At 41.3% G+C, this 25,280-nt stretch overlaps 1 protein-coding gene across 1 annotated transcript in view; it reads left to right on the forward strand.

The window, feature by feature from the left end:
- Window positions 1–1,972: 1,972 nt before the first annotated feature.
- The window catches only part of LOC147134649 (protein shisa-8), a 67,624-nt gene continuing 44,316 nt past the window's right edge, over window positions 1,973–25,280 (forward strand). Inside the window, exons 1-2 of the mRNA XM_086054855.1 lie at window positions 1,973–3,795; window positions 4,709–5,335. Coding sequence (XP_085910981.1) covers window positions 4,773–5,335 — 563 coding nt within the window. The 5' untranslated portion in view covers window positions 1,973–3,795; window positions 4,709–4,772. The remainder of the gene's footprint in view (window positions 3,796–4,708; window positions 5,336–25,280) is intronic.

The following is a 25,280-nucleotide window of genomic DNA, read 5'->3' on the forward strand; positions in this document are numbered from 1 at the left end:
CAGCATATCTTTTGAGGGTTCATCTAACTGAGCCGCGGTGATTATCATATCATCGTGGAAGAGTAGCAGGGATGTAATGATGGACAAAACTGGAAATTGACCACGGGAACATGGATTCGTCATTCTCTCGGCTGCTCAGTACATGTCACCGTGTCAACAATAACGTATAAGAAAAATAACCATACAGGATACACTGGTAAGTGGAACAAAACTCATAAAGGGGGAAAGTGATACGCAAGTCTGTGTCCTGGTGGCTCAGGAGATAATTGCTAAGAATAACATGCAAAGTTTGCTGCTTTTTATCCATTCGCTAAATAGCCAGTTTTGACCATCATTTGGTACGCACTGTTCAAGTATATCAGCAAAATACGTAGAGTAAATGATACTTTAGCTAACTCAACAATAATGACGCAAAAACAGGTACTACCAAGTCATTGTAATATTTGCGAACACGCACCAAGAAATGACAAAAAAAAATAGACATTGCGACATTGCCTTAACGCTGCAGTTGAATATTCCCCATACTACACTTTCCTGCAGAGGTCCTTATTATGGCTGCCCTCAGTGTCCTCTTGAATAACATTTGTCTTCTTAACGTGGCCAACAGTCACATTCCAAGTGATGCATTCGATTGCTTTTTCCCACAATTCCATATTGAATCATCACCACCAAAGATGTGGGTGAGGAAAATTATTATTATTACAGCCCACCCCCGCACACTAGCCGATTGGCACCCGCGGATTTCTTTTCAATTTTTTTTTTAAAGCAAACATCTTTGGAAGGTGTCGCAGTTATACCAAGTGCACGAGGATCACAAGATGGCTTTTGTTTCCACAAGAAGCTTTTAAGCATTCATTATGAATTCACCATGTTGTTATAAAATAGCATTTTATTATTACTTCCCCTCCATGTCAAGGTCACAGGCAGCGCCATCCTCCTGTTGAGAAAATTCGGTGGACTGTATATTATTCAAATGTCATCCGCCCTTCCATCCTTTGCCGTCTTCCTTCCTCAGAGAACGTCCAGGGAAATTCATTGTACGCTGACTCTTTCTATTTGTCTCTCTCCCTCTATAGGCCAAATATGTCACTTTCCCTTGAGGAAGCCCTTCCTCTTTTTTCCCCACTACCTGCCCTCACGCCCTCCCCATATATCACTCCCCACATCCTTCCCACTCTCACTCTGTCACTTCCTATTCCCATGTTTCTAATCCCCGCTCTCGCTCCCCGGCGATAATTCCTCACTTCTTTACTACTTCTTCTCTCTCACTCACTCTCTCTCTTTGGCAGGCACACTGGCATCCCCCTCACCCTGCCTCTTTCCCGGCATTTTTTTTTCCTTTACACTGTTTATCTCACTCTTCCCTCTTCTCCCTCTCCTCTGCCATCCATCCTTGTGATGTTGCTCCCTAAATCATTCCCGATAGACTGCAGCAGCACACGTGCGCCACACATGCTCATATGGAGGCAAGGGTGTGCAGAGATATAGCACAATTAAGCACATACACATTCATACAAACCATGGACGGACACACTGCTCAGTCAGGGCCAACGTGTTCTTCAATTTTGTAAAGGTGGCACAATTGGATATAAAAGATAATAACGCTTTCACAGTTGGTTCAGAGATGATGACAGTGTAGGGAAGCAGCCAAAGGGAATTGCGCACACGGAGACGGTTTGAAAAGAAAACTGAGGACGGGAATAGGGAAAGGAGGCAAAAGGGGCCAAGGAATTCTGATGGGCAAAAAAAGCAACGCAATATGTGGGACAATTTTGAGACAAATAGCGATACATAGCAGGGGGTTCGGAGGAGGAGAGTCAGCAAGAAAGACCTTGCGCTCATTTGCTAACAAAAGTCTGTGTGTGTGTGTGAGAGAGAGAGGTGGGGGGGGGGGGGTTGAAAGGGAGGAGTGAGCAGAAGAGGGAGGAGTGTTTGAGATATTGTCATCCAGTCCTGCCACAGAACAGAAGAGAGCGGCAGTGGAAGCGTCGGCAAGTTACGGGATACGGAGGCAGCCATGCGACGGGAGCAACGCGCCAATAAAGGAATACACGCGGAGCAAGATCTGAAAAGGCAAAGGATGGAATGACAGAAAAAGAGAAAGCATTTTGTTGCTTGCGGGCTTTCCTGTCTCTTCCCACTTCTGTTTGGAGCATCCCACAGTGAAAACACATACATATGATATATATCTAAAAATCCTATACATATATATCAAATTATGCCTGTTTTCAAAGAAACTGCAGATGGACAAGGAGAGAATTGACAACAATCTCTTGTATGGTTCGGATAGATAAAATGCAACAATTTCCAGAAAACTGTTGCATGTTTATGGCTTGAGATTCTTTTGGGTCAGCTTTTGTTCAGGTGCTCATAATGTGAGTGGGAAATTTGAGCAACTTGCACCTGAACCAGCCCCAAAAAGAACAAAAGAGCATCTGCTGCAGTCCGAGAGGGCTTCCTTTGAAAACAGGACATGTTTTGATGTGCCGATGGTGGCACGCTCCTGCTGCTGCTGCTGCTCTTGCTGCTGCTGCTGCTGCTATTTGGGCTGTCGCATCACCACTCCACCTCCGTACTCCACAACAAGCTGAGGACATTTATTTGGGCCAAACTTGTGCAAAGTGCAGAGAGAGCTGCTCTCTCTTGACCTCATGCCGATACTTAGTTAGCTTCGACTAAAGTCCAACAGTCCGGCTTGGAAACCGATCAGGTATATTTTATGGGGCATTTCAAATTAAGGGTAGGAATCGAGAATTTAGCCAAAAGCAAACAATAATCCACGATGTGGGATTCTTCAACAAATCCAGCATCGTTTTTTTTAGTTTTTTTTTTTAACAGCGTCTCTTGTGCAGCATCACTAAGACGTTGAGATCCAACATCACAACAGCATCCATATTCTTTCCCCCCCCGCCCTTCCCTCCTCAAGTAGGACAAAGCTAAGTAGTCAAAACCCAGCTGGTGTCCAGGCTGTGTTACAGATTGCGGGATCCAGGGATAAGATAGGCTTGCAGGGGCGGGCGGAGGGGGAGAGGGGTCAAGCAACAGCGGACTGGGTGCAAAAAGCCACTGGACTCCCTGTGTGGTGACTGGAAGAAAGAGCGGCAGGGGAATTGAAGCTGTTCGGGAGTGTGCGCGCGCGCGCGCTTGTGTGTGCGTGAGCGTGAAAGACGTCACACGTGCAAAAGGAGAGGCGCTTCTGGACGGTCGTCATCGGAGGATTACAGCTGGATGAGTGCCCCATGAGTTTTCTTGTAAAGAACAGCTGCGTTTACCTGTTGGCTGACTGAATGAGAAGAGGAGGACAATTGAAACGAGCAAAAAGATGCCTACCACTAAAATAAAAGCGCACCCATCGTGCATTGACATTGTCAGCGGGAAGATGAAAGACACAAGTTAAGCGAGTGGAGTGGAGGAGGCAGACAACTCCCGTGGGAAACAACACACTCCGGTGAGTTTTCCTCGGGACGTCAGGAGTGATTTGGCGCCGCTCATCAGATGTGTTACCCACTCAGGAATACGAGCATGTCTGAGGATTGAGAAACCCTCCAGGATGGGAGCTTGGGACTCTTTGTGAGTCTTAGAAGAATCCCCCCCCAAACCCCGCCCTTTCTCACTCTTTTGACAGCAAACACTTTTACAGCTTGTTCTTTGACTGAGCAAAGTAGGAAACTGATTGCAGGAAATGCTACAAGCAGGTTTATTTGTGGCCAGCAAGCGCTTCTAAACTGGATCCACTGCAAGCCAGCGGATTTGGATTTGTTTCCAACTTCTGGATGCCAAATGGCTTTGTGAAAGGTGACATTTCCACTATTTTGGACCACTCACCTACAAACACACACCTGCATGTAAATAAGGTAGTGACGATAGAAGCTCTCAAAATTCAGGGACACAGGTGCATTGACTGTAAAATGTTGTATTTGTTTTACCATAGGAAATAATGAAAAAAAAAGCAATAGTTAATTCCAGGGTCAAACCGTCACCACCATCAAACCTTTATTAACTGAACAGGCAATGTTTAATTTAACATTGTTTACTGACATACAAGTGCAAAAATAAGTCAACCTATTTAACATTTCAAGTGAAAAAATACTGTTTAACTTGAATCTTGTAGTAGATTTGTTGATTGCAAAAGCAATAACAGACGTACACGTATGGTCCGAGTGGAGTCTTAAAAATTCCAAGTTCATATAACTTTTGGACCAGTTTCTTCCTCTCATAGCATCCTTTGAAGAAAGGAATGGAATAAGTAGTGTAAAAAAATCCCAAAATATATTTTAAAAAGACCAAGAGTTACTCTTTTGACACTTGTTGAATTGACACCTTGTATGCTACGATCTCACGTCATGCATGACCGCAATTCAACCTATCCAAATTCTCCAGACAACAGAAGCATCATTTTCTAAAACATGGTTGACTTCATATGCGTATGACCTAGAAGTTCCACTGTAAACGATAAAGCCTGAGCATGCAAATATGCATTCACAAGGGACTCATACACAAAACAAGAGAGCACACCAAGATGGGAAATTGTTTTTTTCCCCTCACTCGGTGCCAATCGGTCCCTACAGGCGCAAAAAGATTCCCATGACAGTGGTATGTAGAGGCCCATCTGAAATGAATGCTTTTGATTCAACATGACAACTGCATCTTGTCGTAATGAGCGCACCGAGACGGCTATTTAACAATTTATTTGTTTTTCCAAACCTAGGTTCTTGAATGTCGAGTCTTTCAATCATACATCAACACTGAGGCATCAAGACCAAGGACCCAAGATGTCTGCCTACATGCAACCAGCGCTGGTCAGCTTCTCAGCGGCCATTCTTCTAGGTCTGACCTCTCTGGGTGGACTCAACCGTCGGCCTTTGGGCCAGGTTTCAGCCCAGGCTCCTCCAAATAACCTCACGACTGAGCCCTCAGTGTTACCAGAGGCTGCCCTGGCAACACCGACGGCGGACACAGAGGATAAAACTCTAGGCGGTGCTAATCGTTGCTGGGGCTACTACGACGTCATGGGCCAGTGGGACCCACCGTTCAATTGTAACGCGGGGATCTATAGCTTTTGTTGCGGCTCCTGCTTCTACCGCTTCTGCTGCCAATTCCAAATCCACAGTTTGGATCAGACTTCCTGTTCAAACTACGACACGCCCGTCTGGGCAAACACCGGGCGACCGGCGGCACCCGTCACAGAGGTCCACCAGGAACCGGATCGCGATCGAACCCACATGATCGTGTACATCATCTGTGGCGTGGTGGCCATCATGGTGCTCATCGGAATTTTCACCAAGTTGGGTCTGGAGAAGAGTCGAGGTGGGCAAACGGATATGACCAATTCCAGGTAGGACCTGAAAAAAGATCCATGCTCTGATTCTCATCATATCTGAATCAAATCAACTTTGTGATGGTGAAAGGTTAAGCAATTGACTTTTGGAAAAAGACATTAGCTTTAGATGACACGCGTTTGCAAAGAACAAGCAGGCCAAGGTGCTTCTGGTCAACACAAGTTACAGATCGGATGTGCTGTACTCAAAGCCTTATTGCCATTTTTTCCGAGTATACTCTATTATTGGTTGATTTATTATTTTGGTCCAAGAATTAAGAGCATCCATCTCTCTAATTGTTGCTGTGACCTAAATTACCACAAAAAACACAAACAAGTAATCACTATGTAGTAGTAAAGTATTGTTTCTTTGGGGCATACTGTCACCAAGCAATGTGTTGTGTTTTTTTTTTATTTCTTTTTTCAAATTCTATCTCACTGCTGAGGCTCTAATCAATTTTAGGAATAACAACTCCATTTGGTAAAAATCTTGGAGTTTGATTCAGTCTGCCCATTTATTAACACCAAATGTGCCTTCTGGAGATGGATTACAAAAATCTAAAAGTCCACCATAAAAGCTCCTTACTCCATATTTCGCTGTCTATCTAGGTCATTTTTTCAATTGCATTATTATGCTTTTAGTTCTCTTTGGTGGGAATTTGACAAAAACACGTACGTGGAGTCGCGTTGTGTTTTGCTTGCATACTGGTGGTGTAGCTGTTTCACATTGATGCTGGATTGATTGCTGTGACACAACTGCGACTCTGCCAATGTTTGGCCTCCAGTGAACGATCCGAAGAGAGCGGGTGGTTTTTGGATGGCTGGAATATTGACGGGATGTGACTGGAGAGGAGCCAACGGTTAATTCTAGTGCACAGAACAGTGGGGACGAGGGACAGACACAGAGTGTGTGTCAGTGTGTTGGGTGCGACCAGCCAGCCTATCGGGTGTTAAGAATTGCACCATGGGGGCTCCTTTAAAACGCCGCCACTACCCGATCTCTCAGCCTACTCGGCAGATGAGTAAGACGATGATGTGGGGTATAATCGAGAGAGAGGACTTCTGGACATCGGCACTCGTTAATCTGGCTTTGCGACAGCCATAACATGATCAAAGCTATGCTTGGATATGTGAACATCTTAAAGGAAGCAATTACTTGGATGATGATGATGATGATTCAGAATTTCAGTCACCTGTTAAAATAAACTCCACCTTCTTAGTTATCGCAATAATCCCTGCTTGCAGCACAGGTGCCTTTTTGATTGCTTGGATATACATCTAGGTCCCCTGCGTGCATGCCCACTCGTCAAGTGTGAAATTATACAAACAGGTCAATGTTTTGAGCGCTGCTTATTTCCGATTTTGTGTCTGTGTGCAAAGCGCTCTTAATTTTGCCGGATGGTGACAGTAAGCGTGAGGTGAATTTACAATGTACATAATACTTCCCCCAAACGGTGTTTCTATGCCTAGAACTAGCAGCTAGGCTAGAGGAAGATATGCCCCTTTCAAGCAACTGGCAGACAACACAGTTTGTAACATTAAGTCAAAGTCAAAAGGTAAGCAGTGTATGATTTACTCTACTGGACTGAATTCTGTTGGATGCACGTCGTAGCGTAGCTAACAGCAATATAACAGCAGATCCCCTACTTACTACTACGAATGTTCAGCAAAGTTGTTAATTTGGGGTGTATTTGTGTTTGGCGATGTGTCCAGAAAATGTGTCACATGCGCAGATCCAGGAAAGTAATTGGCAAGTGTTATTCAGTGGCTCGCTAATAAAATTCTGCCAACATAAGTAAAGTCAGTGCTGTCTATAAATGAACATGCAGTGGGTGCTTTGCATTTGCTTTTTTAGAATTGGGGATCCCCAAGTAGCTCTGTCCCTATCACAGGAACAAATACAAATACTGCAATACAAGAGGAGGAGTGAAGCGTGTTTCATTTGCATGAGACAGGACTCCTCCCTTTGGACTAGATGTTAAATGTGATGTAATTCTTTATCCTTGGGGCATTTGTACACCTGGGAACTGTTTTAGTTGTGGCTCTGTTAAAAGACCTCGTGTAAATGCCTTCTTAGAGTGCCTTCAATTTACCTAACATACTGTACGTACATGTTTTTGAATGGAGGGAAGGAAGCTGGAGTATCCCGGAAGAACCCACACAAACACAAAAAAAGGTCCAGGACAGGTTCAGGTTCACCCGGGAGACCTTGTCGGGCTTGACATCAGATGTCGCCTGGTAAAGACTGAAATATGTTTCTACTCAGAAAAGATGAGCTCATCTTTGCACGCCAATCACATTTTCAAATTCACTCTCAACCTTTGATTGTTAGGCACTTTCCCGCAGCTGCGATGTGCACACGCACATTTGTGTGTGTGTGTGTGTGTGTTTGTCCCACGTACGTGTAGGAGACAAAATAAATCCAGCCACAAAGCCGTTAAGGTGGTAATGCGCTGAAACCTTGGGTCAGGCAATCACAACAGTCAGTGGTGCAATGATGTACGGCTCAAAACACACTGAGGTAGAGCACAACACAAACTTACACACGCGCATGCACACCCACGCACACACACACTTCTCATTACAGCTGTGCATTACTCCCTGTTTGTCCCGTCCAATGCATTTCTCCTCATCTCCCAAGAGGCTGTTTTTGTTTTGCTCATCGTCTGTCTGTTGCCGCGCCTGACACTGCTGCAAAGCAACATTAAAAATAAATTGTATCCTTTGATACCCGATTCAGTCGAGGGAAGTAATACACCAAATATTTTCCAAACTAGTTAACAGCTACTAACATACTTGTTTAAATACTTGGAAGTACAACACTTTACCTAAAAAACAATAACTAGTTTATTTTTCTGTGCTGATTAAGGGCTTATCGTTTAAACTTCAACATCCCTAGATGGAAAGAGGAGACGAAGGGCAATAACATGTTTTACGACTAAGGGCTCTATTTTGGGGTCCGGTGTAAATCCTGCGCAGAGGCTGGTTAGCAGTGATGGGCGCGTCAGTGAACTTCCGCCACCCCGGAAGTCAATCATCATCAGTCCATCATTATCTTGGGCCGGCCCAGTCCGTCATCATTATTTTCAACAAGTTTCTTTCATTGATAAAATCTATTTTGTCACTGCTATTTTTGGGCCATCAGTAAAAAAACAAAAACAGAACACAATTTTATTTATTTCGAAACAGTTGCGGCCACATTACACAAAAAATACAAATCATTTTACTGTTACTGCTCCTCCTCTTGCTGCTTTTCATCCCCACAGTGCCCCTTATCTTCCCCTTTTGTGTTTGTGGCGGTCCGGGGGACAGACAACAACTCGCTTACTGACCGAATAAGCGCCGATGTATTTCAAAGTTCCTGTCAGTCATCAGTCCGCCAGGAAATTTCATTTTTTTCATTTCCTATACTTTATTGTCCCCAAAGGGAAATTAGTCATGGACACTCAACTGGGAACGGGAGATCGTCAGTGACAGACAAACAGACCTTTCGTCGATGCTGATGGACAGATGTAAATGCCCAACTCTGTTGATTACGCAGTCAACTTCGGTTGAGGCCAATCAAAGTGGCTTCTTTCTTTCCCTTAAAATGTGGCGCGCTAGTCACTAGAATATGGAGGAGCACATATCTCCTCATATCATAAAGTGGGCACTTGGAGACCACCCTCAGAACATTGATGGAACATGTGCCCCCCATAGCTATGCCGCCCAATGGGATGATTTAAAAATTATAATGATGATAATAATAATCATTATCAATTCAATTCATTCAATAAATGTATTTCTTCAATCATTCATTGGCGTTGATGCCTGCTGTTCACATATTTATGAATGGAATAAGTCAAGTTAGACCAGCGTACTCTGCACCAGCACTTGGAAGTTTGACTTTCTGCCAACAAATTGTCACTCCGCCAGGCGCATCTCCAACAACAATACTTGTCCTGCGCCAGCACACCCAACTTTGGTGGAGGCTGCCAAAACAGCAAACACACACAGCAAGTCTTGCACTGGTGTGAAAAGCAGGACCCAGCGGCATTTGTGCCCTGCTGCGAATGCGTCTATGAAAATAAAGCCCTCCATGTTAAAATGAGCAGGTAGAGTTTTCGCATGACGAAATAAAAATTTGAGAATTAAGACAATAAGGTAGTTAAGTAATGCAAAATTATTTTGAGTTGAAGTTGTGGACAAGTTGCAATTAAGTTCAAGTCTCACCAACAACAAAATCTTCAATACTTTGTCACAACAACGTTTTCAGTAATTGCGTGTGTTTATGTAAACATGTTTGCTCCTGGTCTGTTCTTGAGAAACACACTGAAATCGCACCTTTCCTTGAGGTTCAACAGAACTATTTATCATACTACAGTATATTAAACGATTATGAGATAAATAGATAAAGCAGTTATGTCCATGTGGGAATTGTATGATTTTGTATATTATTATTATCACACAGACATGCCTTTGCTCTTTTTTTTTTTTTTGGTATGTTTGGGGAACAACTTAGTGAATCTTTTGATATTTACATTATCTCACATACACAAACACACCCAGTAGTGTAATGTCCCTCTCTTTCCTTTTAATAGCATTACCCAACTCATCATAAGTTATTCCCCAGAAGAGCTTTGCATTCAAGGGCACTACCAATTGAATGAGTCACAGGGGATCCAAACAGCCATTTCCATGGGCCATTCTATTGCTTTACTGTATTGCATTTCATCCTCACTGCTTTCTATTTCCTTTATTGTTCAGCCGCAGTGGCACTTTTCATCATCGCCTGTGACAGGTGTTTACAGCAAAGCGATGAGCGCTCACACTGCTCGGCTTTTCTCAAACGCTACAGCCACGGCTCGAGTCTCGCCGCGCGTGCTGAGCAGCACTGCTGAAAACATGTTTGTTTTCAAAGTTACCAGTTTGATTTGGATTTTTTTTTCTGATCTGCTTCAAACGCAGATTTTGGATGACAACTATGTAAGAAGGCAGTGAAACAGTGAGACTATTAAATGAAAAATAAATGATAAAATAATGAACGGATCAAAAACAAGTTGGTGTTATCTCCCAAAGACTCTTGGTAAATTCATTTCCCAGTAAGTTTCAGTTTGAAAACATTCTTTGATGGTGCGACAGTTGAGAAAATTGATTTCCGCACTCTTAATATAATGAAGATTGATAGTAATTTTTTCATCCTCCTGCAGGGATTTGTGAGCGGATGATTAGAATGATTATTTTCCACCCTGTGATGTTTTTTTACCCCTCTTACTTCCTCAGTATCTTCAAAACACATCCACACGAGGGACAAACTATTGTCAGGAAGCACTTACTAACTCAGTCAGAGAAATTCTTCACAAATAACTCCAATTGATGAAAGTGTACTTCTACAAAAAATAACTGAAATCAGCTCACCATTCAAATTGCCGATTAATCTCAATAGAGTTCATTCGAACTGAAACAAGCATGTCAAATGTGAAGACGCACGAATGCTGCCTACTGAAGTGACTCAAACACCGGACAGCATCACTTTCCAATTAGTGCATTTACAACATCTTAAGTTATATTTGTAAATGCCTATAGTAGCTGTTCCCATTGTGCATCTACATGTGCAAATCTGTAAAAACAGAAAGGCAGAGGAGTTTGCTGCAGAACCTTCTCCTCTGAGCTTAACTGTTGCTGCAGAGGCTCCTCACTACTCATGCGGATTAGATTTTTTTTTTTTTTTTTTAATACTGCCTTTACCTCATCTTATTCCTGTTCACAGACTATTTTCTCCTTTTCCTCATTGTTTCAAAAGCACAGTCAAAATCCCACTACGATTTTGTCATGTCTTCATTCAGCGCTCGTCGTCTTCCTCTAAGGTTTCATGTGGAAAGCATTGCATGTTTCCAATCTTTGGCAACGTGTGCATGGCAGATGGTCAAACGCTCCTATAACACTGTTAAAGGATAGTACAGTATTTATATGAGCCATGTGGTCATATTACTCATGCGAAGTGTGAAAAATACATTATAGAATATAGTAAATGTGTTGCTTTTAAGGACTGCAGCCATGGCATCTGTCACCAAGGCATTCAGCTCCCCTACGTCATGTTAAATAAAAATGCAAAGTAGCTTTTGCAAAACTGCTGAAATTAAATTAGAATTTATATGTATACTCTTTCCAACCCTATACAAGTCAACATCTCGACGACTTGGGGAAATCCACCAGCGAATTGCGCATTATCATTATATCACCGTTATGTTTTACAAGAGTCACAAGCAGCGCAAGAAATGTAAGGCTGTGAGAGGTTTGCGAGCTAAAACAATCTTTGTCAAGCCCTCCCTACTTGATTCGAGCGGTTGTTATGTTGGAGTGAGTCTTGGGGTCTTGGATGGACTTGCATGTACTGTACTGTATGTGTACGGCTCAACGTTAGGAACATGGCGTCCGACGTGGGTTCCATTTGCACTCCAGTGATCCTGATAATGGTCTCGTACCAAAGGAGATTGACACTGGCTACAAGTCACACTGACAGAAAATCAACGGCTTACGTGGAGCTGCTTGCTGGAGCATGCACAGTGGCAAGCATTACGAGCGTCTATGTGCCATACAGCTTCTAGTCCATCTATGCATTTAACTCAAAACCAAATGTTTCATTTCACAGTAGCCTGATAAGTGGGGAGTGGAGTGCTCCATGTACTCTACGATTGTCGATAATAATATAAGATAATATTAAAAATAATAACATGTCGGTAGGAAACATGTTAAGATTAACAACACAAACAAAAATCTATATTACCGAGGTTTTCGTTTTCATAAACCATACAGATTTTTCATTTGCAAAACACACTATAATATACAGAATAGGGGTTGATCATAGGTGTTTTTCTGCCACTGATGGAGTCAAGAGAGTGCAGGTTATCCCGCTTCATTTAGCTAAGCTCAGGAAAACTGAAAACGACTCTTAGGTTACAAGTTTCTGCATTGGATTAACATCCACACTGATTTCAAAGTTGGTTTTCCTTGACAGGACTCCTCTAAAATGTTAACTATTTTTCTCATTTACTACTGTGAAACTATGACGGAACATTCTTTTAAATTTGGTCCACAAATATTTGCCAATCCTTTTCCTCTTTGAACTAGCATGTATCAGAAATTATCATTTCATGACATATTTGCAGAATCTATGTACACAAGTGATCACTAGTCCGAGTAAAACTGCCAGTGTCACAGGACCTTTTTAAATACACCATTTCATAACTCATGTCTTATTTTTCCTCCATGTCTCTGATGACACATGTATCCTCACAACAACAGCCTCCCGTAATGAGAAAAAGGAAACGTTTCTTTTTGCTAAATGTCAAGTTTCTTGCTCATCATTACTTTAAGTGTGTTTTGAGTTGCAAACCACATTCCTGTAATTTTAGCTCTTCTTCAGATTGGCTCAGGTCCAACGCTAATTAGACTGTATTTCCAGACATCCTCATATTTTTTTCTTTTCTTGGCCAGCCTAAAAAAAAAAAAGAAAATCAGTTTTCCTCTGCCTCTTAACTTCTACAAACTAAACTAAATGAAACAATTCATCTTTTTCCATTTCCCTCTTTGCAGCCTTCATGTTCTTCTTATCTGCATACTTTGCGTGCCGCTTTAATTTGAAAATAACTATGTGCTAGCTCAAATTGTTGTGCCATAGCGGAGTGGAAAGAAAAGAGAATAGGGGAAATTCGCAGCTTTCACTTTGCTCTCTTCTTTCATCCTCCTTCCTGTGCTGGGTAGCCATCCATTGTTCTCATTCCACCATTGTTGTCTTTTTGATCATTCCTGCACTTTCTCTGCCACTGTCCCATTTTCTTCTCCCTACATAGTTTTTGGGGATGACAGTGGCAGCTATAGTATGCTTGCTACAAATTCCAAATATGCAGGCTGGAGCAGGTGAGGTGATATGCAGTATGTGTCAATGTTGGTTAAAATCTGAGATCAATGACAAGTACAATATTGCACGAGAAGCCTGGTGTGCAACACGTGTTTGCAGCATGGACACCATATCTCTTCCAAATGACACAGGTTTTTCTTTCCAATGTCCAAAAGATGTTTTAAGACTGCACTGCCGCCTTTGTAAGAGGAAACTATAAATATGGACTAACAGTCTTTCTTTGCATTCTAATGGAGTCAATATCTCAATGTCAAGTCTCACACTGGCAGAAGGAAAAATAAAAGAAGCAAAGCAAGAAAAAGCTCATTGAATAACGACAACGGTAAAGAGATTCCGACGCCTCGGCCTTGAGATAGAATGGGAACAATCGCTTCCTCCCTGCGGGCTGCCGTGAAATAACATGGTGACAATAGAAAAGGACAGGACAAGTGAGATTCCTCATTTCAAGTCAGCCATGATGGTCAAAATTCAACTTAGCTTATCCATGCACTCCTCCCTCTCGCCACGTATCTCTTTTGCAATCCATCACCTTGCTTCCCATTTTCACTCCCTCATTCTTCAATCCGACGTCTGCTTCCTCTGCTCTGTACCCAGACATGTCATATGTGAATTGCAGTTTTTTATTCATTAATCCAATATTCAATTAATGATTCATCTTAAAGGTAGAAAGAGGAACGTGCTCAGATGATTCCATTTTGCCTCCAAAAACAACTTTAGAAAACGCCTGTTCCCGCCATAAGCAATAAATCTAGTCTTGTCTATTTGACTCGGCTGTTAAAAGATAGATGGGAGGAAATAAGCCAGACAGCTGGCTTGAGAAACTGCAGAAGACAAACTCATAGAAAGGCGCCATGAAAGACAAGGGAATAAGGACAACATATGGTGACTTGGAAAATGCAGAGTACCACAGAAAGTGGGACATTGTAGCTTGTTGACGTCCTCATTGTTAAGTGCATTTTTTTCCCTACATACTGTAAATATACTTTGGTGGTGTGTGCCAGCAACTCAAACCAAAGCAGTCCACATGTGAAAAAGTAGCGTCATAAAGCAGGCACAGAAATAAAATGTGAAGGAAAAACTCATTTTGAGCCAAGTTTTTTTTTGTATGTGTTTTTTTTTTGCTCAGATTGTGTTTGTGATTAAATAGCCTGCTTTGTACTTGAAATCATGAAACATATGTTGATTACTGTGTCTGTTAAGCTACATTTCATTGAGTTTTTTTTGTGTTAACGCTTTAACTCTTAGCTCTCAGAAAGTTGTAACATTTATGAAATTCTGAACTTCTACCACAAGCCAAATGTGACTGAAACTATTCAGTACATATTTTAATTTGATTGGAAAAACAATTGGCTAAACAATCCAGCCACATTTGAGGAATGCGAGTTTGCACCCTCACAAGTTATCATCCAGGTCTCGCTTTACCAACCAACCAAGCTCAAGCTTTAGCCTCAGCTAACAACCAAGCTTCCGCTCTGACTACTGACAGGACCTCTGCTCCGGTTCTGAACCAAGCCACTGAAAAAGCCACCGTCTCTGCTTAAGAAACACCAACTTGGCTGAACTTTAGCCCAACAGTTATTCGACCCGTACGAAAAGCCAGACAAGAGAAACTCCCTTTAATAAAAAGGAAGAGAAAACAAACAGCAATAACTGACACAGCTGTAAAGGTGGCAGTAAAGTGGAGCAGAAGATGGGTTCAGAGAAGGTGAAAAGGAACAACACTTTTAACACTGTGCTGGGGGACACAGCAAATTCTTCAAACAAGACAAAGATGTCAATGACAGGCACTCCATCCTCACTATGCCCCTGAATGTGAATGGTAGTCAGTCTGACTAATACTTACATCATTGTCCATTCACCAGAAAGGAGCCTGCAACCTTGCTGACAAAGAAAAACCCAAATACACATTTTTTTAATGATAAATAAACAAAACAAAAAAATCAAACTGTTCCAACAGCCCTGAAGATTGAAGAAAAAAAAATCGAAATAATTTTCTTTTATTCTACCAATAAGGGTGTGGCCTACACTAAGACACTACACATTTTTTCACTTTATTTAACTGTTCAACCTTGATGGAGGTCATTCCTCAGTTGTCTGTTCACCTGTTTGTTGATCCCTTTGCATTTTCATTCTAGCCACATACAGCCGCTCCTGCCTCTCTTTGCACAAATGAGCGTGATAAATCTTAAGAAGGATGCAGCCTTCTCTATATGCCGAACACACATTGTGGCTCAAAGGCAGTGGATGTTCTAACAGATGTTAACTGCTTTCATTTAGGAGGGGGAGGGGGGTCCAACACAGCCTTTGAATACCACCTTCTGAACCCACAAACACTTACAGACTGAAGAGTAGCACTGAATTGATGGCTGATGGACCGGATGACGATGACCTAAGATTTTGAAAATGGACAGTCAGTGTCATTTTTGATTGTGAATGGATCAGGATCAGACTTCTCCGTAATAATCTTGAACATGTCGTACCTTAGCACACGGTTACGTAGTCACAGTTAATGCTGCTCCCTTATCCCAATCCTAAACTAAATTATAGGGGTTCTTTATCGTTTTTATCTGTTGTTAACATTTGGTAGTTTGTGAGAGTGACTAAAGCAAGAGTGCAATGCAAACAAATGCAGAGTACTGTCATGTAATATGATGAGAATGATTCTTATTTTTATTACGTCTTCTTGGCTCATTTATATTGTGCTGTTTTTACATAATGGTGCACAAAGAAAATAATCCGGTAATATTTTCTTGGTCATATATTATCTGAAGAAACTGGAGGAAATTCAGTTGTACTAATAGTGTGCGGCAAAGTATAGAACAACCCCCAAGCTTGAACACAACTGATGGATGCTAGTTGACTTCAGACTTAGGAATGGAAATAATGGTGGAGGTCGATTCTTCTGCATTGCAACAAAGCCACAAAACTGTTGCCTGCTCTCAGATTGTCTGAGATGTCTTGTCGCTTGCATTTTGCATGATGTGATTTTGTGCTGTGATTTAAGACAGCGATGCTCAAAATGTGGTACGGGCACAACTAGTGGTTCAATATTTGTGTTTAATCTTAGTTATTAAGTTATCAAATTATTTAGATACATTTTTTCGCTTAACTTTCATGTGCAAAATATTTGAACTGAATTTTAGGGTACGGTTTTATATTCCTATAGTGAAGCGCATTGTAATGTTACAGTGCATTACAATTGCATTAAAAACACTTGGGCCTATTACACTTCTGCAGTTCAATGGTGGTCATGACGGCTACCTAACTTGGAGAATTAAGTACTTTTTGGAGGTGCTACCTGATGTAAAAAGTTTGAGAACCACTGATTTAAGATACACCTCTTTGTTGGTCAACATCTGAATAATCATCTAGCACACCTACTGTCGGTGCTTGTGATCTAATCTACAAGCCCGATTCAGTGCCATAAATTTGACGATTGTAATTGTCTGCAGAGGCACTCAATGAATGAGCAATTTAATTTAAATCCATTCACCTACCCATAAGTGTGTGCGTGTTACATCTTCACTCATACAGTATGTGTCACGGCTTTATTTACACATTCACATAAGCACTCAGTGTATCATGAACTGTTGTTTACTCTTCACTTTGCCGCTAAATCTCTTTGTGCCGCCATCTGTCTCTCACTATTTACCCCCAGCTCCCCGTGTCCCTTTACGTGATGAGCTTCCAACCAGCCGAGCTGCAGCCATTTAGTGGATTTATGGGGTTTTCCTCTCACTGACAGCTATAGGAAGATTGCTAAGATCCTATTTCCTTGTTTTGATGCATGCCCGTCTCATTTTTCCAGTGAGATATGGGAATGCTTTGAATGTCAGCAGCATATAAAGAGGCAAGCACATGTTGAAAGATGTTTAAAGAGCAGGCCACGAAAGCCAATTTAGCATTTCAGTCATCACTAAACTGGACGTCATAAGCATAGCCAACTTGCAAAATGCATATGTCATTTTGCGAATAAGATACACAAACTTTGCCAAAGGTAAGAGTGAAAGAAAAGCTGTACAATTACAAAGTCTGAGCATGCAGTCACATTCCTTGAAAGCTGGCATAGCAGTTTCATAACGTAAAGCATTGAGAGAAAGAGCCTGGGTAATAGTTTGAAAGACAAGAAACGTAGTACACCACAATGGCAGCTACGGGAGGCACAATAGAAGATAATAAGGGAGGCTCATGAGAAAAGTTAGCTAATTAAAACATGCTGTCCTTAATTAATAAATCTGTGTGGCAGCACATGGGAGTATAGCACACAAAGACTGCTAAAGAAAAGAAAAACTTGACGCGCAATTTCTGAATATACAAGCTATCGTTTTGAAAAGCCATTCAGGGGTATGTCCAAATTGAAATAGTGCAAAGGTCACACAATTTGGAAGGTCAAACTGTGATCATGTGGAAAATCAAGCAACACCTTATTGTTAGTCATCAAAGATTAACTCTGGGCAAAGGCTCTGTTGAAACATTTATTCTAAGAACCCAGCTCTATTTGCAAGAGCATCTTAAAAAAGCGCAGTCCAGGGGGTCTGCGAGTGCTGCGCCGCTGTGGGAGTGGTCACTGCGGACTTCAGTCATGGCTCATTAAAGTGCCGTCCGTGTTTTGCCAAATACTAAAATGAATTATATATTTTTGTAAAGAACCCGTCTTATATTGCTGCCATGTATGGCCAGCAAAATTCAATAACGGTAATTACCGCATTTGCCTCCCAGTCCAGAGTTCCTGGGCTCGATTTTCAGCTCAGGCCCTCATGTGTGGAGTTATGGTCTCCCTGAGCTTGTGTAGGTTTTCCTCCCACATTCTAAAAATATGCATGTTAGATCCTTAGATGTGAATGTGAACGCTTGTTATTTGTCCTATATGTGCCCTGGGATTGGCTGGCAATCTCTCCAGGATGTTCCTCGCCTTATTGTTCAAAGTCAGCTGCGTTAGGTTCCACTTCAACTGAGGCCATGAATGGACGGGTTATACTCGTTTCAATCTCGGTAACGCACATTATAATTTATTTTACCTTGAGGTGAACTACCTTTTTCTTTTCCATGGAAATGTACACTTTTTGGAAGTAGACGTGCCCAGCTGGGACTTTCAAATTATCAGTGGGGATGTATTATTCCTCTATTTGGATTCAAATTTCTATTTCAGTCCTGCCTAACTACACGATTAGTCCGACTCACCATCGCTCTTGGAAGTAGGATACGGTAAAGCATACTGAATTCAAATGACGGAATGGTTGTCTGGCTGTGCCATGCGTCGGCTGAGAAGGGCTCACCAGCACCCCAAATGAGGACCCGCATTAGAGAAGAAGGGAGGCTGGATCATTTTTACGGGAAAAAAAAACAAGAGTTGAAATTGTTCGGTGCTGGGTCTAAAACAGTGGCACAAAGCTTAACTATTTGTCCACACATCATTGTGAGCTGCACTGTAGATCGTGATAAATGTACATCTCTCATGCATTCACACATAGCAACAAACCACGGAACGAAAGCTAGGAAGGGCTGAAGGTGCTACAAGTGTGTGTGTGTGTGTACGTGTGTGTGTGAGTGAATCAGAGGACGGTTTGTCATGTTGCTGCTCCACAGCTCTGATCCGAGCTGACAGGTGAAGCTAAGCGCAGCTAAACAGCACACGTAATGGGGGGAGAGAGAGCGATAGAGACACAGAAAGAGGCGAGGGAGATGAGAAAGCAAGACACAAAGAAGTGAGACAATAGGAGAGGGAGAAGGAAAGAGGGACTAAGTCAGTGTGAGAAAACCGGCAACGGCAAGATCAGAGTGAGAGCGCAATTAAAGATTGGGAGGGAAAGAAGCTGAGGAATCTGTTAAAATAAAGGATTTGAGATTAACTGACGGGAACAAAAAGATTGATTAAATGCCAATTTTAACCAAAGAAGAGAACTCAGCGGGTCCATTTTTTTATTCTTTCACTCCATTAATCTGCCACCACTCCCCACTTTCTCCACTCCTACTCGATTAACACTTGCTCTGATATGTGCCTGGCTCAACGTGGGAATGGCTGAAAGAAACTTTAAACTAAAGATTCATCCGGTCACGCAAATCAAAAAAGCAGTTTGCCCAACATTCAATTCAGTTCAAAATCCATATCTTCAACTAAAAATGGCTAATCCTAACAATGAGTTTGCATTCATATAAATTAGAATGACATGACTTACTAACACACTTGTGACTGCATTTGTTGATATATGTTCGATTTTGCAGAGGCAGCATGCCATATAGTTACAAGGGTGTGATTTCTAGGCATGTATTCAATTGTTGCTACTTTTTGTCTTCAATTGTTGCTACTTTTTGTATTAAATTAACGTAACTTCTGCTGACACCCTAAGTAACAAAGTAGTGCAGTCAGTGATATATAGATAGATAGATAGATAGATAGATAGATAGATAGATAGATAGATAGATAGATAGATAGATAGATAGATAGATAGATAGATAGATAGATAGATAGATAGATAGATAGATAGATAGATAGATAGATAGATATATATATATATATATATATATATATATATATATATATATATATATGCAATGGCCTGCTTTATTTTTAACATGTTGAGTGGGTCTACATATAGTGAAGAGGACCGTCAGCACCACTATAGCCGCTTTCTTTTTTGATTTCACAACAAAGGCCGTTAAAGTTGCGCAAATGGGCTGTTGAAGTGCTAACGATAAAAAAGAAAAAAAAAAGAAAAAAAAAAAAGAAAAAGCATAGTGACGCCATTAAATCAAATCTAGATCAATTCGGGACTTTTCTCTGCACTCTCTCACTCCAAATCTAAACCTCTCAAATAAGGAAGAATAGTTTGAAGTGCAGCTCAGTACTTGCTCAAATGCGATAGTGGGAATGGAAGTCCAAGGGAAGCAAACCAGCCGCATGGAGCAAAGACATGAGAGGCATGCACTTGGGTGCACTCGATTGGACAGCTTGATAGATTACAACTATTCACTTAGTCATGTGAGGGGTGGGAGACAAGACTGACTGTACATGCGGGGGTGCAGGTGAGTGATGTGTTCATTTCTTTTCCAGACTTTGGCAAGGCCTGTTGATCCATTACTATATTACACTGCACTTGACACTCCTGGCAGTGCATATGTGTGCGTGTGCGTGTCGTGTGTGTGCGTACCCTTGCCACAAACTTCTATTTGTTGTTACCTCCCTCACGCCTTTGCAGAATTTTGAGGTAAACCCGCTGTGAAGGCAATATGTGTGCATGTGCGAACGTGTGCGATGAGTTAAACGCAGGTTGGCTGCTGAGTCATTTTGACCGCTCTGCTTTGTGGGCTTGCTCTCTGTTTCACCGCGTTGCGTCGCATCGAGCATCTTTTTGACTGCAGCGTCTACAGAAGAGCGTGAGCAATACTTGGGATTTTGCCGAGGACGCTTCTGACAAAAAAGTGACATACATTGTTTTAAAGCAGAAATCGAACACTAAGGGAATTCTGTCTAAGCCGCTTCGAAGTTCATTTTTAGTTCACATTGCCTGCGAACCAGCTGCATCCTCTCAACCACAAATAGATGCAGTCTGGGAGACTGCCATTTCCCTCTCTCTCAAGCATCCAACAATCAACAGAATAATAATGGTCTGATCTCACATGCATCCTTTCCACTTTTCTGAACAAGCCTGTGTCTCACCTTCATTTAAAAAAGTGCGCCTTGGGCGAATAACTCATGCGGGTCACACGCATCCGTGCCTGAGGTTGTAATCCAAGGTCACTTAACTGCATTTCACGATCCAGTGTCTCCTACAGTGCACCGGTGACAGAGTGATGCGGGGCTACCAATTCATCTCTCTGGCCCTGACTTTGACACATTTTACATGACATGTACAGCCTGGTTATGAGGGCCAAGCATGCGCGTTCATAAATGGAATGAAAGGGAGAATTGATCTTTTCAAAAGTCATGTCATGTGAGGGATGGATGGTTCAGATGTTGACTCTCACGGGTGATAAGTGGTGATTTTTTTTTTCTTTGCAGAGTGAGAATCCGTTTCTAAATATTGCAGTTATGTGTTAAATGTCATGACAAAACAAAAAACAAAACAAAAAAATGGTGCACGACCCAAACTTGATGAACCCCTGCACGCAAACACTTTCTGACATTGAATGGTATAATGAGTGCTGCATGTGTACAAGCTATACAGTCGGCTGTTGAAAGCTCAGCTAAAGTTACACACTTTGTTTAGGGACTCCAACGAATGAGAGTTTAAAATGATGCAGTGCAAAGTAACAATACAAACATATTATTATGTTAATACCTCTTGGCATTACTATCTATGCAAACACACTTTTTTTTTCCCATGCAGCTCTTGTATTACAGCTAATTAGATTGTTGAAGTTATTACGTTGTTTTGACTATTGCAGGCACACATATAAAGCAAAATGAAACCAGAATTTCAGCAGGAGTAAAACCCCAAGGACTGCTATTGTTCCATTTTGTTCCACTACTCCATTGCATATTCGTATGTAGTCGGATCTCCTATGGAACTAAATAGTATGGGTTTTATAAACTATATTTTCAATTACTTACTACCTAGTGCTAGTAGCAAATTCCATATGTAGCCTACGCCACGTGTATGCCGCATCTCAAGATAGGAATAGCGAATAAACATACTGTACATACACTGTACGTGCATATAAACTTCTGATGTGAGTCAGTTACAAATTACATTGCAATACAAAAGTAAAACATTTCTGTCAACCAATGAACGGAAAGCAGCATGTTTAGTTACAGCAATGCACCATTTTGGATGCAGGAGCTTGTGACAGAGGAAACTAATTGGAGACAAATAATATATAATTTCATTGTGCAATGACATTTGCCAGCCGACAATATGTATATGGGCTTATGCGTGAATTATTTAAGCAGTTAGGACTGTAATGCAGAGCTGATAAAACAGATCAATATAATACTGTATAGTGATGGACGAGGGTGTATCACAGCATTATTGATGATCATAAATACAGTAATGACAAAGGCCAGGTTATAAGAATGATTTTCTGCTGACAAATGTGCGTGCGTGTAGGTGTGTGTTGTGCGAGTCTAGGATTGCGTTTGTGTGTACATGTAGGCAAATTCATGCGTGGGCTGTGTGTGCGTCATGCCGCTGCATGTTTGAGAATGAATCCCTTGAGCAAAATGAATCTTTGTGAGTGCTTTTTGTTGTTTCTAAAATAGTCCCAAACCCCAAAAATAGTGAGTGGGGGCAGTGACTCACAATGTGACATATGGTATTTTTCTGTGACATCATCTTTACCAACACCGCCTTCTCAGCACTGAAAGGCTGCCAGCAACTGGTTCACGGGGGCCTGTAGCATGCTGGATTCTTTTTGCCACTTTGTCACAACAAGATACAGCCATGACACACAAAAAAAAAAAAAAAAAAAAATCATGGTATAAAAATCCGCTCCGTGGTGTTGATTTGGAGGAAGAAAAAAAAAATCATCACTGGCCACAAATGGACACAGAACATAACAGTGTAATGAGATCCAGTACAAGAGCTGCTTACTTTACAGTGATGATGCTCACTTTTGATTGGCCCTATAAGATATAAGTATGAATCTATTGATATGTTCTTGTAGTTAGTGGCGTAAAAGGGAAAAATTGAAATGAATCAGATAAGGATGTGCAGTACTTCTATTATTATATAAATTATTTCATAAACTAACCAAAATACAGTGAGGTTATACAATTCCAAATTTGACCCAGAATTTCAGGAAACCCCTCTAAAACTGTCAGTTGGCAAACTCCCTAGTCTGCTTTTTCTTTGGCTTTTTGTGCATTTTCTTCTTAGCTTCACATTGCGAAATAGAAAGAAGAAGATTGTCCGAAAAAAATGAAGAGTAAACATCACAAGTCACATCAAGTGTACAGAATTCTTGCATCGACATTGTATTTACAGTGGGTGACTTATTTTTACACCCGTAGGAGTTTTGAATCTTTAAAAGTCTGATGGAAATTCACCATTGCTCTTTTACTTCCACGATTGTGTGTTCAAGCTAGCAGGTGAAAGTGTGTGTTAAATTTTAGGTCAACGCTTGATTCCCAAAGGATGACCGTGTTTGGGAATCTCTTCTAGTGTGTCATGTAAGTGGCTCAGAGACAGTGCATGAGCACAAACAGGCCCTGGCATGGCGGCCACTCAGCCATGCCAAGGGACATTATTTGGCAGCTGTCAGCTCGAATAGGAATAGAGCAGGGTGGGAGACAGATCCAGGCTCTGTACCAAGCCTACAAGGGAGCACTATCTGGCAGCCATAGCACAACTGTGTCTGCTTGTGTGCGCAGTTGTGTGTGTGTTTGTGTAAAAATGTTAGTTTGTCCCCACAGACGAGTGTATCAGAGCCTCGGAAATGGTGAATGTTCATTTAGCCAACGTTTGGTGACCTGACATTGTGTGTGCATTTTTTTGTGTGTCTATAAAGATGTGATTGTGGGCTTCCTTCTAATCGCAGTGGTGGGCTAGTATTAGTCTCATATGATGAAAAGACACTATACCTTCGCCTTGGACTTTATCATAAAGATTGCAATGTTTTCAAACACCAGCTCCAATTGCTTGCCAACTGAATGCTTGAAAAAGATAGCTTAACGCACAGAAATCCAAGTTAATCGCATTACAGATTTTCCAAAGCAGCTTTGGTAAACCTAGAAAACAGTCAATGAAAAAACAGAGTGGATACTCTATTGACTTACCAATTATAACAATTAAGCCAATAGCGGGGCTTCTGATTGACCAAGAGAGAAGATAAGTGGATGTTGTGCACATGAATTCGTTATTAAATGGCAGCATTGAGACAAAATATCAACACAAGGCATCACATTGCGATCCATCGCAACACTGATGTTGACATGCAGTCACTAGCTGCCTGATGTTATGACAACGTACAGTACATACATTTCAAAAATATATGTCTCATATTGTAGTTTTATAAACTACATAAAATCATCTTTTTTTGTATGACAAAAAAGTTTTCTGGATTGGAAAAGTACATTTTTCATTTATTTATGCATTTTAATTGGTATGTTGCGTGTTTGGAGAAGTTTTCCAAAATTGTTTTTGTTCTAAATATATGAATTATCACAATCGCTGTATTGTGGTACTATTTAGTCTTCATGTTAGATATTTATAGTTCATTCATTCGCCTTTTGATACTTTTAAATTAAAGCCTGCAACAGATGGTTGGAATCTAAAGAAATCAAGCGAATGAATGTTCATGCTAAACATGAAAAAAAAACATCAGCATTTTATAAAATCAAAAGCCTTTGTTGTCATTTAATAGAGCATACACAGGTAGGACAACATTGAGATATTTGTACTTGTATGAAATTGTATCATGTTAAAATTATGCATGAGGCACACATGTAACAGGGATCACTTTCGCATCATACCTTTGAAATCACTAAGTGACTTTTTTTAAAAAATGGCTACAATATAAACCATGGTTAGCTTGTTTTACATTTGTATGACCGTTATGAGTCACCGGATGACCACTTAGATTGTTGGAATGTTACTTTGAAACGTGTATATGTAAAAGTTTAACAGATTGCCGCGTGAACGGATAGTTTCCATGATTTTCCGGTGGGAATAGTAGTTTTCTCCTTGAACAGATTGTTTTGGTGAGTCCACTGTTGCGTATAAAACCAGCAGGACCGTATATCTGCCTCCATGTTTCCGTCCACGTTGGGTTAGCGGCCCTTGGAATGATCTGTGGGTGGTGTTTACCACACTAACCTGCTGTGACAGTGAGGAGTGATTCAGCTCCAAAATGCTGTGTTATATTATACGCCCCCCAGGAACTGGTGTGTGCGTACAATAGAGAATGTCTTATTCAATGGCCAGGGGGTGGTTTTCTCACTTTATTTTTAGCATCCTTGGCAATTCAGAACAGGGGAGCATATTTAGTTACACAACAAGCCAGCACTATCTTGTGATCATGCGCAACTTGCACCGCTGCAGCTGTTTGCTTTCACAGTAGTTGACTCCTTCACCCTCTCTGATATGCGATTTACAAACTAAAATGCGGTTGCCTTCTCTCCTCCAC

The sequence above is a fragment of the Filicampus tigris genome, chromosome 16 (assembly GCF_054856515.1).
Source record: "Filicampus tigris isolate MCC_2025a chromosome 16, RoL_Ftig_1.0, whole genome shotgun sequence".
NCBI lineage: Eukaryota > Metazoa > Chordata > Actinopteri > Syngnathiformes > Syngnathidae > Filicampus > Filicampus tigris.